General features: G+C 41.5%; 1 protein-coding gene across 2 annotated transcripts in view; it reads right to left on the bottom strand.

Annotated features, from left to right (window-relative positions):
* The window catches only part of XRCC2 (X-ray repair cross complementing 2), a 33,577-nt gene that overhangs the window by 12,170 nt on the left and 1,267 nt on the right, over positions 1-20,140 (bottom strand). For both annotated transcript variants that reach the window (XM_043541568.1, XM_007059422.4), the window contains exon 2: positions 13,879-13,960. In XM_043541568.1, the coding sequence (XP_043397503.1) occupies positions 13,879-13,960 (82 nt within the window). The remainder of the gene's footprint in view (positions 1-13,878; positions 13,961-20,140) is intronic.

The following is a 20,140-nucleotide window of genomic DNA, read 5'->3' as shown; positions in this document are numbered from 1 at the left end:
AGAAAGCTGTGAAGTGGCTAGAGACAGTTTTGCTATGGCAAAAGACACTGTAGAGAAAGACAATGAGGAGTCCGGTGGCACCTTAAAGACTAACAGATTTATTTGGGCATAAGTTTTCGTGGGTAAAAAACCCACTTCTTCAGATGCATGGAGTGAAAATTACAGATGCAGGCATTATTATACTGACACATGAAGAAAAGGGAGTTACCTTTCAAGTGGAGAACCAGTGCTGACAGGGCCAATTCAATCAGAGTGGATGTGGTCCACTTCCAATAATTGATGAGGTGGTGTCAATACCAAGAGAGGGAAAGTTGCTTTTGTAGTGAGCCAATCATTCCCGGTCCCTATTCAAGCCCAAAATTAATGGTGTTAAATTTGCAAATGAATTTTAGTTCCACAATTTCTCTTTGAAGTCTGTTTTTGAAGTTTTTTTGTTGAAGTATGGCTACTTTTAAATCTGTTATAGAATGTCCAGGGAGATTGAACTGTAATCCTACTGGCTTTTGAATGTTACCATTCCTGATGTCTGATTTGTGTCCATTTATTCTTTTACACAGAGACTGTTCGGTTTGGCCAATGAACATGGCAGAGGGGCATTGCTGGCACATGATGGCATATATCACATGAGTAGATGTGCAGGTGAATGAGTCCCTGATGGTGTGGCTGATGTGGATGGGTCCTTTGATGGTGTCGCTGGAGTAGATATGGGGACAGAGTAGGCAACGGGGTTTGTTACAGGGATTGGTTCCTGCGTTAGTGTTTCTGTGGTGTTGTGTGTAGTTGCTGGTGAGTATTTGCCTCAGGTTGGGGGGCTGTCTGTAAGCGAGGACTGGCCTGCCTCCCAAGGTCTGTGAGAGTGAGGGATTGTTTTTCAGGATAGATTGTCGATCATTGATGATGTGCTGGAGAGGTTTTAGCTGGGGGCTGTACGTAATGGCCAGTGGTGTTCTGTTATTTTCCTTGTTGGGCCTGTACTGTAGTAAGTGACTTCTGGGTACCCATCCCGCTCTGTCGATCTGTTTCCTCACTTCCTCAGGTGGGTATTGTAGTTTTAAGAATGCTTGATAAAGATCTTGCAGGTGTTTGTCTGAGGGATTAGAGCAAATTCGGTTGTATCTTAGGGCTTGGCCATAGACAATGGATCGTGGGATATGTCCTGGATGGAAACTGAAGGCATGTAGGCAAGTATAGCGGTCAGTAGGTTTCCAGTATACGGCGGCGTTTATGTGACCATCACTTATTTGCATTGTAATGTCCAGGAAGTAGCTCTCTTGTGTGGACTGGTCCAGGCTGAGGATGATGGTGGGGTGGAAATTGTTGAAATTCAGGTGGAATTCTTCAAGGGCCTCCTTCCCGTGGGTCCATATGATGAAGATGTCATCAATGTAGTGCAAGTAGAGTAGGGGCGCTAGGGGACGAGAGCTGAGGAAGAGTTGTTCTAAGTCAGCCATAAAAATGCTGGCATACTGTGGGGCCATGCAGGTACCCATAGCAGTGCCGCTGACTTGAAAGTATAGGTTGTCCCCGCATCTGAAATGGTTCTGGGTGACGACAAAGTCACAAAGCTCAGCCACCAGGTGTGCCGTGGCCTCCAAGGCAACTCCTGGAGGGTAATACAGAAGCAGAATGCTCTGCTGCAGTGCGTGCTGCTAGTGGACACACAAACAATCTAGCGCCCTCAACCAGGACCCAGCCATGTTTTGCAGCCATTGGACAATACCAGGTACTGGGAACACCATCATAAATTCCCTGCTGTACCCCCACTGCCATGCTCCCAGATGCCATTTATTTCCCTATCCCAAGCTCATGGCAGCAAGAACAATTACACCTGGGAGCCCAGCTCTTTCGAGCCATCTAACAGCCCCAAAACTTTGAGCCCTGGCACTCGACACCAGAAGGGAGCAGAACAAGAAGAGGGAGAGGCAGGATGTTTACTCGCCTATGAATTGGAGCCTCTCTGCTCCCACATGTTATTGTGTGCTGCCCTCCAATGCACTGCCTCATTTTAAAGCTGTGTGTCAAGGTTCCTCCCCCACTCTGAACGCTAGGGTACAGATGTGGGGACCTGCATGAAAACCTCCTAAGCTTATCTTTACCAGCTTAGGTCAAAAAGTTCCCCAAGGTACAAAATATTCCACCCTTTGTCCTTGGATTGGCCTCTACCACCACCAAACAATTACTGGTTACTGGGGAAGAGCTGTTTGGAAACGTCTTTCCCCCCAAATACTTTCCAAAACCTTGCACCCCACTTCCTGGACAAGGTTTGGTAAAAAGCCTCACCAATTTGCCTAGGTGACTACAGACCCAGACCCTTGGATCTTAAGAACAATGAACAATCCTCCCAACACTTGCACCCCCACCTTTCCTGGGAAACGTTGGATAAAAAGCCTCACCAATTTGCATAGGTGACCACAGACCCAAACCCTTGGATCTGAGAACAATGAAAAAGTATTCAGTTTTCTTACAAGAAGACTTTTAATAGAAATAGGAGTAAATAGAAGTAAAGAAATCCCCTCTGTAAAATCAGGATAGTAGATACCTTACAGGGTAATTAGATTCAAAACATAGAGAATCCCTCTAGGCAAAAACTTAAGTTACAAAAAAGACACACAGACAGAAATAGTTATTCTATTCAGCACAATTCTTTTCTCAGCCATTTAAAGAAATCATAATCTAACACGTACCTAGCTAGATTACTTACTAAAAGTTCTAAGACTCCATTCCTGGTCTATCCCCGGCAAAGGCAGCATATAGACAGACACACAGACCCTTTGTTTCTCTCCCTCCTCCCAGCTTTTGAAAGTATCTTGTCTCCTCATTGGTCATTTTGGTCAGGTGCCAGCGAGGTTACCTTTAGCTTCTTAACCCTTTACAGGTGAGAGGATTCCTCTGGCCAGGAGGGATTTTAAAGGGGTTTACCCTTCCCTTTATATTTATGACACTGTGTTTCATTGTTGTTTTAATTAAAGGTTTATTTCTGGTTGTAACATACTGAACTGTAGTTTAATTAAAAAAGGGTATTCAGAAAGAGTCTGCAATGAATGATACATAGAAAAAACATACATTTTGCATAAGTATAAAGATACAGATTAAGACAAAATAAGGAGTGGCATGATGTTCCACTTCTACCACCCATAAAAGACACTGCAGTGCTAATAAACCATTCCTCCCCACTCCCCAGGGTAACAGCTAGATTACATCTGCACAAATTCAGGCTTGAGACTCAAAGGAAGAGCAATAGGCATCCCTGACAGTATTGCCCAGGCTGTTTCCATTTTCTAGTTGACGTCTTGCTGGATGCTCAAACTGCTGAGCAAGTCTCCACACCTCAGCCTCCCACCCATCGTTAAGCCTTTCTCCCTTACTCTCACAAATTCTGTGCAAAATACTACATGCAGCTATAATTTTAGGCAAGGTTTTTTCTGAGGCTTCCAACTTATTCCACAAACAGCACCACCTTCCTTATAGACAGCCAAATGCACGCTCCACTGTCATTCTGCAACTTCTGAGGCTATAGTTAAGCAGTTCATTCCTTTTGTCCAAGTGGTCTGTGAACAGCTTCACTAGCCAGGGAAGCAGAGGATAAGCTGGGTCTCCCAGGATAACCAAACCAACCTCCACGCCATTATTGTCCTCAGTGATCTTGGGGGCAACGTCTCCTTTATTCATTAAGGTCAACGGAGCTGAGTTCCAAAAGATTCGTGCATTGTGGACCCTTCCAGACCACTCCACATTTCTGTTATGAACCTGCCATGGTGGTCAATTAGGCCTTGGAGCACCATGGAGAAATACCCCTTTCTGTTTGTAAACTCAGAGCCTTGGTGTGTGGGGGCAAACATTACGAATATGGGTCCCATCAACTGGCACAATATAGTTTGGGAACCCCATGTATGCATAAGAACATAAGAATGGCCATGCTGGATCAGACCAATGGTATCCTGTATTCCAACAGTGGCCAATGCCAGGTGCTTCAGAAGGAATGAACAGAATAGGCAATCATTGAGTGACCCATCCCCCATCGTGCAAAGCCATCAATAATCTCCTGAGCATTACCAAGCTTTATAACCTGGTGCAACAGTCCCTGACCTTATGCATGGCTCCACACACCTGCATGACAGGAAGACTGACTGTTGGGGCCACTATGCTGAATTCATTGGCTATGGACTGGTAACGTTCAGGGTGGCCAGCTTCCAGATAGCACCAGTGACCCACCTCTCAAATGATCTGTGTTACCACATGTTGGTACACTGCCACTGCAGCTCCAGTGCTAGTTCAGCACAGGTCTGAAAAAAGGTTACCTTTCCCATTCTGAAATTCTTTTGCCACTGCTGGTCACCCCAGGTCTGCAGAATGATCCTTTCTCACCAATCAACAGTGGATTCCCAAGTCTAGAAACGATTCTGCACCACGTGAAGCTGCTCCAGAAAGAGCTGATTTCTTCCAGTTGATCGCTGTCATCTTCGTCATCCTCCATCTTCTGCCAACACTGCTGTTGCTACTGGAGGAGCTGCTACTGCCGCCACATCATCTGCTCAGTGGTGCAGTTGGTGAAGTCCAAAGCCAAAGCCTCCCAGCTCCAACAGCTCAAAAAAAGCCCAAACAGCCTCTGCATATTTGGGGTTGCCACCAAACCTGCAAGATGCATTGCTGGTCCATGCTGACCAACAGACTACAATTTAAAATGATGCTAGCTTGCCCAGACAGAGAGGAAGCATGGGGTGGAGACAGCAGAATCATTGGATACTTTGAATTTCTCCCCAGGTTCTAATATTCCACTGGCTTCCTTTATTCATCACACAATGTGCAGTGAGAAAAATCCCAGAATGCACATAGGTCAGCAACGAAGCAAAGGACCATGGGATACCATCCTAGAATGCCACATGCTTAGCATGCACCAAACCCCAGCCATGTATACACAATGATATAAACTGAAAAAAGGCACAGCTATCCTGAGTGCATGCTATTAGTATGGCGTACTAGTTGGTGTGCAAACTGAGTGCAAAGTAACCCTCCCCCCCCCATATAGACAAGGACTTAGTGTTAAAGAAATTGCTATTGATGAAAGACTGGCAACTGGACGACACTGACTGGCAGCACTTCTGTCATTACAGGTGGATAGGGCTTGAAGAGGAGGCTGCTACATAAAAGACTAAGACTGTACTGCTATTTCTGATAACTATACAAAGAAAAAATAAAAATGGAGATAACACAGGGAAGAAAAAACATGTTAGATGTCACTGTCATGTTTAGATATGTCTATTTTTGTAGCATCAACAGGCCTGTAGTGTTTCAGGTATGGAATGTGCTTGTTCCCCTTCACTAGCTAGCGACGTGTACCTGTGACTGACAACGGGAATGTCAGCAGATTACCATGCCTCAGTGCAGGGGACTGGACTAGATAAGTTAACAAGGTCCCTTCCAGTCCTACATTTCTATGATTCTATGATTTATTACATATTTTCTCAGACAGTGCTTGCAATATGAAACTGCATCTTTTGGGAAGATGGAATTGCAGATTGCATGGGAGCTAGGAAGCTACTCTTCTGCCATCTGAGGTGGGGATTTTTCTTTTGCGGGCAGATGCAACCTACTTGGAAAATTCTGCTTCATCCACAATTGAAATAATTAAAAACACACTACCGAATGCAAGGAAGTGTTAAAAAGACAAACTAGTAAGTATAACCCATTACTAGGGAGGTGTTTCCTTTGTCAGATACACATACAGGACATCTAAAAATTACATCAGAGGAAGATAAAAGTTAACTTATTTATTAATTGCTCTCTTTTTCATTTTAGAAAGCTACTATTCTCTCTTTATGGTGTATGCTAATTCCATGTAGGGCTTTACACATTATGGTAAAAGCATGTGCAGTAAGGGGGACATTTAACTGCTCTACTCTAGCAGAATTAGAATTGCACAACTGTAACTGCAGTAAGCTTTGCATTTCCATGACCTAGGCAAGTGTAAATGGGGTAAGAGCTTTCCAGAGGAAGGCAAGAGCAGAGAATTAATTGCAGCTTTGTTCCAATATGTTTGTGCCTGTCTGAGTTCATAGGGTTTTTCAAGTCATTACTCAATTTTTATAGGCTATTATTGTTCACAAGTATACAGAATATAATGGAGAAGTTGGGACAAGGGAAGAAGCAGTGAATTGAGACTCTTGCTTCACATACCGGAAGCGTTAGAGGTAATTTACATGATGTGACAGTTCTATCCACTTCAGCCATACATGGAAACTCTCTCTCCATAATGCATAATATGTGAAATTCAGCAGTCTCTTTTCAAACTGAAGTTCTATTTTTCTCAATTTTTGATGTTTCCAAAATTATACGGAGGGGCCTGGGCAGCAGTCAGGGTTTATTTGTTTGCGCTGAATACCCCTTGCTAGACTAAGGGCAAGGACTATTCAGTATATTAAATAATTCCTTACTTTCCCCTCCTATTCAGAGTTTGCAATATTTAACACTGCTACTTTCAGGCATCTGTTATGTCACATATACTGTGCTGAAGACATGATAACTATCTCAGAACCCTGTTACGATATGAACCCAGCACAAAGAAGTCCTTTCAAATATGCTGGGTGGTGTCATTTCCTCCAGCTCCTTCTCTAAGCCTTTGAAATATTTTAGAACAAATTTGTCTTCTCCTGAGAAGTGCTTTCCAAAATATATGTTCGGTCCTGCCATTGGCTTCTGCACAAGACTTCCATTACCTTCAATGGCAATTTTGAATGTCGCTCCGCTACTGGATTTGTCAATTAAACATTAAGAGTTGTTTCAGCCATCTCTGAAGTGAAATACAGCTTGTTCAAAAAGCACACAGTAATGCCATACAATGGTTTAGTTGAGGTAGGGGATAGCACTGTTTCACCATTCTCAATGGTGAGTTTAAGAAAATTACAAGTTATTCTATGAAGTAAATATTTGGTTTTGTCAGTTTAAAAGATGTTTTCCTCTGGGATTTTGTGTGTGTATTCATATAAAGTTACCTTCTGTAAAGCCCTGCTCTGGGGGAAGAGTTCTCACCAAGCATTGGGGACCATTATGATCTGATAAACGCTTCCAAAAAGTTTAATTATGTAAAAATGGTAGGTTACATGAAAATCTATTCTAAAAGTTTCTCCGAGGGTTTATTCATTTTAATCTAAGGACAAGACACCTTATTTAAACTCCCTCTGAAGTTTGTTGGATACAGTTAGGTACGACTTATGTCTGAATTGGACTTTGAAGTTAACATCCATTCTCTCAAAAGAAGTACACTTTGGACTGTAAAAAAAACTTGAAGGAGCAGGGAACTTCTGGGCCTTTGTGATTATCAGAGAGGCTGCCCGCAATAAGAACCACTATGTAATGAGAGCCCTTTATAGCATAATTTATAAATTTAGATTTTCACGAAGTTAGTGACTGAGCTGCTACAGTAAGATAAGAGGAGGAAGTTCACCCTTGCGGATCAGAACAGGCAAACCATGACACAACAGAGGAAGGAGAACTGGCTGACAACTGAACTTACAAAAAATCTTTGACAAAGTCTCTCACAAGAGGCTGTTAAGGAAACAAAGTAATAAATATTAATACTCCCTAATACCACCTGTTATATTTTTGTCAGTAGATCTCAAAGTGCTGTAAAAGAGGGGAAATAACTATAGGATAAGAAGTACTGTACAGTCATAGACTAAGATACAGAGCAGGAATAAATGGCCAGTTTAATATGGAAGGAAGTTAACAGAAGGTTTCCATATTACGACTGGGGATGCCTAATATTTACTAATAGTCGCAAAGTACATGAACAGCAACATGAAAAAATGTGCTGATGGCATGGCAAAGTTTCCAGATGACACAAAAATTTATTAGATTAATCAAGACTAGAGATTAAGGCCCTATCAGAGCTAGGTGAATGAGCAGCCTGGTGTCAGAAGAAATTCAGTATTGCTGAATTCAAGTTGATGCATACTGTAAAGAATACCCTGGACTATTCACAAGTACAAATTGGTTCTAATTAGCTGTAATCCTACAGAAAAAGATCTGGGTGTCACTGTGAACAGGTCAACAAAAATGTTTGTTCAAAGTGCAATAGACCTAGAAAAAGCAAACCTATACAGGATGTATAGGGAATGAAATAGAAAACACTGAAGCCACTACAGTTATATCTACACAGCACTGCAAGCCTACAGTTAGTGAGACTCGCGTCAGCTGACTCATGTCAGGGAACTCTGGGCGTGAGCATCTACTCTGCGTTTTAAACCTAGGCAAAGGATTTTTGGACCCCTGCTTGAACCTAGGGCTCTGGCATCACACTGCAGTGCACAGACCTGAATCAAAGTAACCCTATATCAGAGATTCTATCGGCCCCCCACCCAGTGTCGACACTTCAGCCCTACAAATGTGTTGTACTATGTGAAAACTCTACTGACCATCCTGCTTCCTAACTGTAATGGTGCTATTGATGGGACTCAGGTGCCCATACGGAGCATGAGTCCATAAACTGCATAATTAGCTGCTTTGGTGGGTGTCTCAGTAGAATGGCTGCAGTTTGAGAAAGCTTTACAGCGAGCTACCAACTCACCTGAGAATTGGGCTCTCCACCTCTAGGCCGAGTCACAGTGGCAGGAAAATCCCCATGTGCACAGGTTCTGAGGATTATTAGGACATCAGTCTCCAGGGCTGTCAAACTATTCAAATGAAACTTTGCAAGTCTTAATTTTTAAAATGGGATGTTCAATGAAGGTGTTTTTGTTTGGTTGTCTTTATATTTATTTTTGTCTGTTTGTTTTGAAGTTTGACATAAAATGTGGGTTTCAGAGGAAACCCCCCCCCCCCCTTCCCTCAGCCTCATTCCTGCCCCCACTGCACCCTGGAAGACAGGGATAAGGGATTCCCGGAAGGCTATGGGGAAGTTTTTGGGCTGGTTCTCACTCACCGCCCTCACAGTTCATGCTGCCCGGGTGCCTCTGCACACACAGATCTAGGGAGGGCAGGGGGCCCGGGAGCAAGGACCAGAGACCGGAGTGGGACCAAGAGGCTACCCTGCAGGGAAGGGGAGCAGCAGAGCTGGGGGAGGGATGACTCCCAACATCCTGGTGGCCAGGAGCTACCTCCTGCCTGTCAGCTTTGCTCCCTGTTCCAGGCAAGCTCCGCGCAGCAGCAAGGAGGAGCTGGAACAGGAAGACAATAATGGGGCTTTCGGCCACTGCACTGGCTGCCTGCAGCACTCCTCTCTGCTGCTCTGGGATACATCCAGAGGACTTCTGGGACCTGCAGGGTCCTGGGACCCTAGGTCCAAGCCCTAGGGTAGCACAATTGGTGTGTGCATACAAAGGGAGTTAGGCTTGAGCCCAGGCTCGAGCCTGGGCTTACACTGCTGTGTAGACATACCCTCAAATGCTATTATATAAATAGATGGGATGTCCTCACATAAAATACTGTGCTTAGTTCTAGCCATCCTATCTCAGAGAGCACACAGTAGAAATGATGGTCTTAAGTTTTACTAATTAGCAAATGCTGGTAGCACTATTCCATTGCACTGCAGCCCAGTTTAGACAATTCTAGTCAGGCTATTATCACACTTAGCGCTAGTGGTGGTGATGTGTATTACCTGATGTGTAAGGCTACATGTCTTTCACGGAGGGCATGGATTCCATGACTTTCCAGGATCTCCGTGACTTCTGCATTGGCCAGTGCAGCTGACCCCAGGGCCAGCTGCATCGGCCACTGCTCAGACGGCTTGGGGCCAGCAGTTTGTCCCAGGGGCTACCCCAGAGCAGTGACACTCCAGGCTGCCCCCTGCCCGGAGCATCAGCGGCGGGGCCCTAGACTGTTCCCTGCCCGGAGCAGCAGTGACAGGGCCCCGGGCTGTCCCCGCCAGAGCAGCGTCAGCGTCCGTTGGAGCACTCCTGCCACCCACCCCAGCACCTAAGATTTAGTTAGGGATATTTATAGTACAAGCCATGGACAGGTCAGGGCTGTGACTTTTTGTTTCTTGCCCGTGACCTGTCCATGACTTTTACTAAAAATACTCGTGACTAAATTGTAGCCTTAACTGTTGCAGGCTTAGGCTGTTGCAGCTTTCACACTATCAGATGCTTTGTGACAATGATAGGTTAGTCATTTAGGAAATTGGGCAGAGGATGTCACTATTCTTTACTTTTTGCAAGTGAGGGTAGGGGGAGGAAATGTTTACTTCAAATTAATTTTGGGTGTCATATTAGAGCTGAAAATCGGAGCTGTACATTTACACCCACACCTAAGCTTGATATTCAAAGGTGGTAAGGAGAAACTTGACTGGCAGTAGTGGAAGATTATTTTTAAAGCTCATGCCATTTCTACTACTTAGGAATACAGTAAAATATTATGTAATGTGCTGATGTATCCTTAAAGGCACAATTCCCTCATGATTAGGAACAGTGGCTGGAATATCATTACAGCTCCAAATGTTCGTTGCTTCTATTTTACGATGCTCTGACTATACATTATGAATATTTAGTTGCCTATAATGGAATCATGTATAATTTATTTAAACATGACAGTACATATTGTTCTGTTTCAAATACAATGAAAACAGGAAAAAGCATAGCTAATTTAATAAAATGCTAAAATAAATAAATTTTTCTGCGAAGATGCTTATGAAATAATTCACTTATAAGGCATGGTAACATGGCCAAGACAACTTACAAAAATGAAACTAATTAAAGTGAGAGGACTAATATAAAGTTAGATTTTCATCAGGGGTTTAAACCAGCATAGCTAGAAAAAAAGATCAAAACAACAAGTATATGGGCTCAGGTAAGTAAAAATGACTTGCAGGACTCTTTTAAATGAACTTATAATATTAAGGGTCTGCATAACAAAATTAATTAATACAGGTCAAAATCTGTACTAGTTTACATCCTGTGCAACTCCACTTCTGTGAAGGTCATATTTGGCCCTACCTACAAATTTAAGATTCGTATTATTTTGGTTCGCATCCAGAGAAAAGAAAAGGGCATCAAGAGAGGGGCATCAGGAAATAGTCCCAGCTAAATCTCCATTTGGGACTCTGCACTCAAGAAGTAAAGAACAGACTGAAAAGTCATTGGGTTTTTTTGTGTTTGTTTTAAAAAGAAATAAGTTATCCTTTCTGCAAACCCTACAGAGCATTATTTAGAGTACTTATCAATTTCACTAGTTGGGTTTTATTACTATTATGGAGTAAGAAAGCAGTCCTGAGCAGAGAAAACTTCACTAATGTGAATTAGCCTTATTGTGAAAGTATCCAAACTTCTCTGAACCAAATGGTATCACCTGTATGAGAGTTTGCTGGTGCAGGAAGCTGGAACAGGCACCCAAAAAAGCAGCTGTTACAGTGAATCTGTTTAATGCTTTCACGCTGGAAATGATAACTGCAAAATTAAATTCTTGGACTCAGTTTAATATTTGTTTCATCTTTCAACAAAAATAAATATTGAGAAGATGGATATTACATACACTGATACAGTACAAGTCCATACACTGATAAAGTACAAACAGGAATTGCAAAAACCACTGGATAAATTTTAATTTTTAGGTTATGAATTCATACACTGAATACTGATGTAGGTGAGGGGGAGCCACGCATACACAGAGAAAATCTGTGCCCTCCCTACCCTCAAGCCACCTCAAAGAAGGACCTTTTGAAATACAGTTGGTTCAAAAGCTTTCCATGAATTCTTTCATTCAATTTTAAGCTGCCATATTTCCCCAATTATGATCCAGCCACTCCATTTCTGATATCCTTAAAATAAACATGCAATATGGCTGCAACAACTGCTGTAAGATCATACTGGGTTTATGCTTTCTTTCATGCTACCCACTATCATGGAACAGTCTTCCTGAGCTGATACTCAAGGCCATTACCCTCTTCCTCATTCAAATTCCTCCTGTTGATCTCCCAGTTCTTCCGCAAAGCCTAAAAGAAATTAGTCTTCTAAATCATCTACTTATTTTTTCATCTTTAAAAACAACAAAAATCTTTTTTAGTTAATCATATTGTGCTCTACCCTTCATACGGTCTTACTGATGTTGCCTTGTTCTCCCAACTAGCCACCACCTTTGTTCCACTGAGTTTGAAAGTACCTTGGGGCATGGATCACATATTTTTAGACACGTAGTCTAAATGCTATAAATACACAAATGCTCCACACTTAATCTCTTTTTAGACTGTACACTTTCTTTTTCTCAGTCATCATGATTCTTTTTATTGCCATTCTGTTATTTGTTCTAATTCTTCCTATACTTATAGTAATTTGGAGGAATCAGAAGTGTACACAATGAGTCAGATGCAGTTGCACCAGGGTCATATAGAGAGGCACTACTACCTCTCTAATTTGACATTAAATTCCCTCAAGCAAACATAACAGCAAGGTCTTTTTAGTTTAACATATTCATTGCTTTCCAGATAGTGGTCCCCAAATCGACACGTATGGTGTTTATTTTCATAGGTTTCATAGATTCTAAGGTCAGAAGGGACCACTGTGATCATCTAGTCTGAACTCCTATACAACTCTGGCCATAAGACCCTGAATTAATTCCTGTTTGAACTACAGCATATCTTTTAGAAGAATTTCCAATCAGGATTTAAAAATCGCCAGGAATAAGAGATTGCACCATAGCCCCAGGTAAGCAGTTCCACTGGTTAATTACCCTCACTGTTAAAAGTTTGTGCCTTATTTTGAGACTCAGTTTGTCTAGCTACAATTTCTGGCCATTTGATCTTGTTATATTTTTGTCTGCTAGATCAAACAGCCTTGTATTATCATATTTCCGTATCCCATACTTACAGACTGTGATCAAGTCACCCCTTAATCTTTTTTTGTAAAACTAAATAGATTGAGCTCTTTGAGTCTTTCACTATAAGGCATATCTTCCAATCCTTCAACTGTTCTTGTGGCTCTCCAGTTTACCAACATCGTTCCTGAACTGGACGTCAGGACAGACACAACAGTTCAGCAGCAGCTGTACCAGTGCCAAATATAGAGATAATATAACTTCCATATTCCTACTAGAGATTCCCTTGTTCCTGCACCCAAGGACTGCATTAGCCCTTTTGGCCACAATATTGCCCTTGATCATGACCAGTTGCTTTCCATTGTTACCTCCAAGTCTTTTTCAGAGCCACTGCTTCCAAGGATAGCATGGCCTTTGATCCTACATGGATGACTTTACATTTGGCCATATCAAAAAGTATGTTATTTGCTTGTGTAACGCCGAGAGACCCTGGTCGTCAGTGGGCAGGATTGAACCGGGGACCTCTGGAGCTTAGTGCATGAGCCTCTACTGCATGAGCGAAAAGCCAACTGGCTGTTGGCTAAGGCTGTAGAGCAGACTCATTTAACTCTCTCTCTTTAAGTGGTCTTGGTACCACTAGATGGGACAGAACACTACACCCAGGTGTGTGGGTTACACTTGCACCCAGTTTACTAAGCAATCCAGATTGCTCTGTATTAGTGACCTGTCCTCTTCATTATTAGCAATTCCCCCATTCTTTGTGTCATCTATAATTTTATATTTTCCTTCAGGTCACTGATAAAAATACTAAATAGCGCAAGACCCGCTAGCAGCACACCCAGTCAAAGATGATTCCCCTTTTACAATTATATTTTCAGACCTATCAGTTAGCCAGTTTTCAATCCATTAAACGTGTGTCATGTTGATGTACCATTCCAGCCTCATAAACAAAATGTTTTACAGTACCAGTAATAAGTTAAATGCCTTACAGAAGTCTAAGTATATTATGTCAACATTTAGTCTCTCCCTGAATTCAGGATTTTATATCTATTTGCATGCTTGAGATAACCTGACAGACATAAACTTACTTTGATACTGTACAGTTTTGTAAGATCACACACACAATTTTTTTTTTTTTACCATGAATGGGAAATCCTTCATCTGCAAACAGACAAGGTTCAAGATTTTTCAGAGAACTTCTGCCCTCAAGTCGTGCAAGTAGCTTTAAAAAAAAAAAAAGATAAAAAGACATTGTGTTAACTAAAAATAATGGGTCATGGGAATTAAATTTATAAGATACAACAGAACCATAGAATTTAGTGTGTTTTCAATGATAGCTCTGTCAACAGAATAATTTGATTTTAAAATGCCTTTCTGCATACACGTGGCAAGCTCAGAGATTGGACAGTACAGTAACAGACGTTGACTTTCTATCTCTCCTAGCAACGAGCACCAGGATTCCATGGCGATAAGTGCCATGTAAGAACCTGTATTTACAAAACCACAAGAATGAGCTACTGGCAGATAAAAACTGCTGCAAGAATGGATGTCTTTGAAATATGGAAATGTTGCCATTTTGTAGGATGAAAGGAAAGATGGTCCCTTTGTAACAGCCATCAGACAGTGACTTCAAACTAGTGATCTGGAGGGGAAAGGCTGTATTCCCCATTATCAGTCTCCTGAGTCATCCAGTCCCTCAGCTCATATATAAGTAAAAGCGTCTTACATATTTCAACTTACATTAGATGTGGGACTCTGATGGGCTACAGATCCTATCACCTCACCATCACTTGTTCAAACACAGGCTAGTAGTGATCAAAAGTCATTACACGATGGCTGTTCAACAGCCTTTGTAAGGCAAGTGGGTGTTCTTGGGCCAGTTCTTAAATGGACAGGTGTCCACATTGCCAGCTATAGTGCCATTTGTTGTCTCAACAAAGAGGCCAACAATTCAAGAAATAAACACTTTACCCACTGTTAGAAATGTCCTTCCATACATGGATTAAAGCACATTGGCAAAAAAGCTTGCACTGCTGCCAGAGTATACGTCCTGAAGACAGAGCACTTCAGTCTTCATGACCATCCATAAGCTCTAAATTAATGATTTTTAGAATAAAATAAATTCTGTACAAGTGCATCAAATCTCTCTCCTAGCCACATCCTTAGGGCACTCAGCACATAACTCTAAACATAACTTCCCAGCACACATTTCCCCCTCCTCCACACTATATTTGATGGACAACTTTTCCTCTGAATCTCCTTGCTATTGTCAATTTAAATTATTTAAAAACCAATTGTCTGTGTTTTTGTTTAATGGTAGTATAAAAACTCTAAGTGACACTGAAATTGCTTCAAGAGGTTATGATGTGAGTCCAAGTAAGACACTTCCACTGACATTGTACCATTCCCTTCCATTAATAAAATGTCAATGTGTTTGCCTTTGTAACTGTTCTGTTCAGGTGTGTTGATAAGAGTCTTGTGAGATGCTCATTAAAAGTAGAATAAAAACACTTTAATAGACATTATACTGGATCCATGATTCATGCATTTGTTCACTGCATGAATTACTTGTATAATACATGGTATATCCATAGTTACAGTTTAGCGACACTGCAACTTGTTACACTGAAAAAATATTACAGTATTCTGTATAATCAGGATCAGGGAAGAGACTGAATATAACTCGCTCATTTCCTGTGCTGTTGCTGTTCCCTCGTGCTTATGGAGTCTCTCCCTCCTATGTTTATGTTCTCTACATTCTCATCATCCTGCACTGCATCTTTCCCCTTTGTGAGTCTCCTGTCCCCTTCTGTCTTTGCTTACCTGCTTTCTCTGAACCATGACTTTTACTGCTCCACTGTGGTTAATATGATGGCAGCCAAGTGAAATTTACCAGAATATCAGGATATGCAAGAACTCTAAAGAGTGTTTTAACACATTTTACATAGCTGTGAGACATTTTCATAGCAAATGGTTCATATTTACAAATGTCATTCATTTTATATACATCCAGAAGATACCATTAGTCATTGAAAAGGTTAGATTGTTATCCTGCTATCTAGCCTCTTTCTCCTTACATTCTTTTGCTGCTACTTACTAGACAAAACACTTCAGTCTACTTCATTCTGCAAGTCAAATAAAGTTTACTACAAATTTTACATAACAGTGTGGCTGGGAACAGTAATATTATACGAATATCTGTTTTAGAGATCCAAGTCTCGCAACATCATGGGATGCTTTACTTTGATGCTTAAGAAGTCCTCAGCCATCAGGAGACACAGGCTGTCCAGCTGAGACATTATGAATATATTTAAGACTTTTGAATAAACAGCCTTGCCTCTGGGATGATAAATTATTAGATTTTAGCTAAGTATGGTTTTCGAAGGCAAAGTTCCAACCATGTTACCCTCCTTCAACCTAAAAAAAGGCATAAAGCGGGAGCAGCAAATAGATGCGTTTCTGTATTAGTGTTTATTAAAACATTATTAAAAGTTTAAGACTCATTTAAATCCAGAACACAAAGTGTGTTTAGGGCTCCCACAGCATCCTCAGAACCACTATGATATAATTAATTATTGCATTACATTACAGTGTTGCTAACTCTCATGATTTTTTTTTTTTTTTTGGTGAATGACAGGATTTTGGCTGGGCCTGGAGCCTGTCTTGAGATGATGTGAGAAGCTCCATCCTTTATGCAAATTTGAACCCTGCCTGGGGGAACCCCCTCTGATTTGCTGCGTGCCTCACTTGCCTGCCTCCTCGGGCAAAAGTTATCAATCAGAGCTGCTATAGCCAGAGCGCTCTCTCTCTCCCTCCCCTCAGCAACCTGAAGTCATTCTCATGGGGGGGGGAGCGCAAGAGACTGAAGGAGCCCAGCAGCTCTGCTCCCTATACCTCCGCTCTTTTGAGCAAAGGGGAAAGCTCCTATGCTCCTCCCCCTCACACCCAGCCTGGGAAGGGGCAGAAGAAGATTCTGTTACAGCTCCTCTCTCCCCCAGGCCTGGGAGATGAGGGTGAAGAGTCTAGGAGGAGCAGAGGTGAGGCTGTGGGGGCTGAACTGATGGGTTGTCAAGGGATGAGTTGAACTGATGTGGGGGAAGAACTGATGCAGGGACAGACAGGACAAGACAGATTTGGACAGTGGGGTGCAGAATTAATTACTGGGGAAATGATGTGCAGATGTGGGTGTGAGAGCTCCTGCTGTGGAGGTCAAAATCACCTTACCCAATAATTTTGGAAGAGTGAGAAATAAAATCTCACACACACACTGTGAGTGGGCAAGGGGAGTTAAAAAACAAAACAAAACAAGACAGATCAAAACCTACCACAATATAATCTTTTACAAAAAAAATTTTTTTGGAGTCTGACTTATGATTTTTGATCTTCTGAGGTTGGCAATACTGCATGTATTTATCAGAGCACTGCTCATCCACTATTCTGAAATTCCTTGTACTAGAATGCCCCTCAACATGAATAGGGGAAGACTTAAGTATGTTTTGAGATGTTCTTGCTTTAAAGTAGGGGTGGGCAACCTGAGCCTGAGAAGGAGCCAGAATCTATCAATGTACGTTACCAAAGAGCCACAGTAATACGTCAGCAGCCCCCCCATCAGCTCTCGCCCCCAAGTGCCTCCCACCCACTGGCAGCCCCGCCAGTCAGAACTTCTCGCCTGCCGCAATCAGCTGTTTCGCATGCGCAGGAGGATCTGTTGGGGAGGAAGGCATGGCAGGCACGGGGGAAGGGGCACGGGCCTTGGGAGAAGAAGGGGTAGACAGGACCTGGGGCAGAGCAGGGGGTTGAGCAGTGATCACCCGCTGGCACACTGGAAAGTTAGTATCTGTAGCTCCAGCTGCAGAGTCAGCGCCTATGCAAGGAGCTGCATATTAACCTCTGAAGAGCCACATGCGGCTCCGGAGCCACATGTTGGCCACCCCTGCTTAAAAGGGTATAACTCAATCTTAATGTTTTGCTTGTATAGTGTTCAAGTTTTTCTTTCTTTTTAAAAAAGGAAGGTCTATGACATTTGGTAGTGTTCAAACTGAAATTATGCCCTACTTTTTAAATAGAACACACTTTATTGGAAAACTTAGTAGCATGGATGGTTCAACAACTCTCCTGATACAAATTAACACAAAATTATATTCAACTAACTCAGCGGTTTTGCATGGACAAGAAAACTGAGATTTTCAGACCAGTGCAGGATTTAGCCACGCAGCTTAAAAGAAATGGAAGATGTGAGGCTAAGTCCTTTGTACGGCTCTACAAATATAAGGTACCCTGCTATGATGGCTGAACATAGGCACCACTTAAAATTTCAGAGTAACAGCCGTGTTAGTCTGTACTCGCGAAAAGAAAAGGAGTACTTGTGGCACCTTAGAGACTAACCAATTGATTTGAGCATAAACTTTCGTGAGCTACATCCGATGAAGTGAGCTGTAGCTCATGAAAGCTTATGCTCAAATAAATTGGTTAGTCTCTAAGGTGCGACAAGTACTCCTTTTCTTTTCACTTAAAATTTATCTGCCATATCACTGCATCAAAGATTACCTGAATATGCATTTACTAGTTTGTATTGACTTGTGTTGAAATCATATAATTGTTTTTTGTTTGTTTTTTTTAAGTTTCCGTACATTATGAAAACTATAAAAACAAGTGTATCTTAGAACTAATGGCTCCTTGGAATCTCAAGAGAATACGAAGTGTGCTGGAAACCTGCCTTCTGCTTTGCAGGTTCCTACGGTTTTACAATGCTCTGCAAACGTGTACATGTAGTTGTTCACATTTAGAGTTAGTTGCTGAATGCTAAGGTAATATAACCAGTCTGACTACTTGATACAGCATTAATTCAAAAAAGTGCCATTTCAGTACCAGCTAAATGTGCATCATTCTTTTTTTTTTTTAATCTATACTCTTCCCCTCCCCAATTTTCATTTTAGAATAGCAAATACTTTCTGTATAGGGCATTTCCTGGGGATTATTTAGTAGTTCTTGACTGCTCCAGCTCCTTTCATCCAGTCATTAGTCCTCAGAAAATATCTGATCATTATAGCTTAAATATGAACCTGTGGTTGCATGAACTGAATGCTTACACATTTGATTGAAGATACCTATAGGTGCTTATCTTGAGCATTGAACAGATTATTCACAATTCATTGATGATAATGTACCTGTGTTTCTATGAAACTTATGTTTTCTCCCTAGTTTTGAAGCAGAATCTCCACAGACACTTGCTTTGTTTGTATCATGCTGTGCACCGTGGGATTTCCTGGCAGGATCAACAAACAACTTTGCAACAAACTCTGTGAAAGGTCTGTCCATATTACACTTAATGATGCTGAAGCAAAACTATGTTCAGATAAGACACAAGAGAGGAGACCTTACCATCTGTGGTTGTTAAAGATCTATTGAACTTTTCACAAGAGCTGGGACTACCTAGTCTGGCATAGGCAGTTTTTTAACATTTTTAACCGTTCTTCTGTATAGGGTAAAATATCTGTAGCGATCAAAGGGTCAGACTGCAATAACAGAAATCACATGCTTCTACCTTCTGTTGTGAATGGCTTAAATAACCAGTTAACACAGCACTGCTAAAGAAAGTAACTGAACAGAAAAAACTGGAAAAGATACAGCAACATCTGGTCACTATTGAGATTGGCATGCCATAATTTAATTATGGGTGCTTACTTCTTCCTTTACATAACTTTTACCTTTTTTCCACAAAATGATTACCTTCCAGTACTTTTCTGTGTGTATCTACCTTAGTAAGAGAGTACCCTAGATGCGTTTTCAATACATTTCTGAATAACTGCACTTTACATTCTATCACAGTGGATCTTTTTATGTGATTATTGGTGTGTAGAAAATAGGGGTCCCTGTGGACAAAAGACATCTGTCCATGTGTCATAAGCTTCAGGACAGGGGCCTTAAACCGTAAGTTTGCTGAGGACGGGGCAGTGGGAAAATTTTTTAAAAATGTCAAAATTATTTAGGAGCCTCAGTCCCATTGAAAGTTAATGGTACTTCAATGGAATTCAAAGAGTTTTTCTTATGTCTTCTGGGAAGTACTCAGCACATTTTTGGGTGCCATTCAATAATATGCAACATTTCTAAGTAATATATGCTATACAAGGCACCATCAGATAGTGATTAAGTTAAGAGACCAACTGGTCAAAAAAAATGAGTGAGACATTTTTACCTTTCACAAGCTATTTGCTTAATAAAAATTCACTTACTCTCTTTGACAACCTTCACCTCTTATAGCTTCCATTGTCACTCTATTTTTTACAAAACTCATTTTATGAGATTTTTGAAGAATTATTTGTTTGGCACAGAATTTTTTTTACTTACAAGCTACACAACATTCTACGAGGAAGTGTTGCTGCAAGGTTTAAAGATTTCCAGA

Source organism: Chelonia mydas, chromosome 2, assembly GCF_015237465.2.
Source record: "Chelonia mydas isolate rCheMyd1 chromosome 2, rCheMyd1.pri.v2, whole genome shotgun sequence".
Taxonomy (NCBI): Eukaryota; Metazoa; Chordata; order Testudines; family Cheloniidae; genus Chelonia; species Chelonia mydas.
This window is presented reverse-complemented; position numbering and strand designations above follow the sequence as displayed.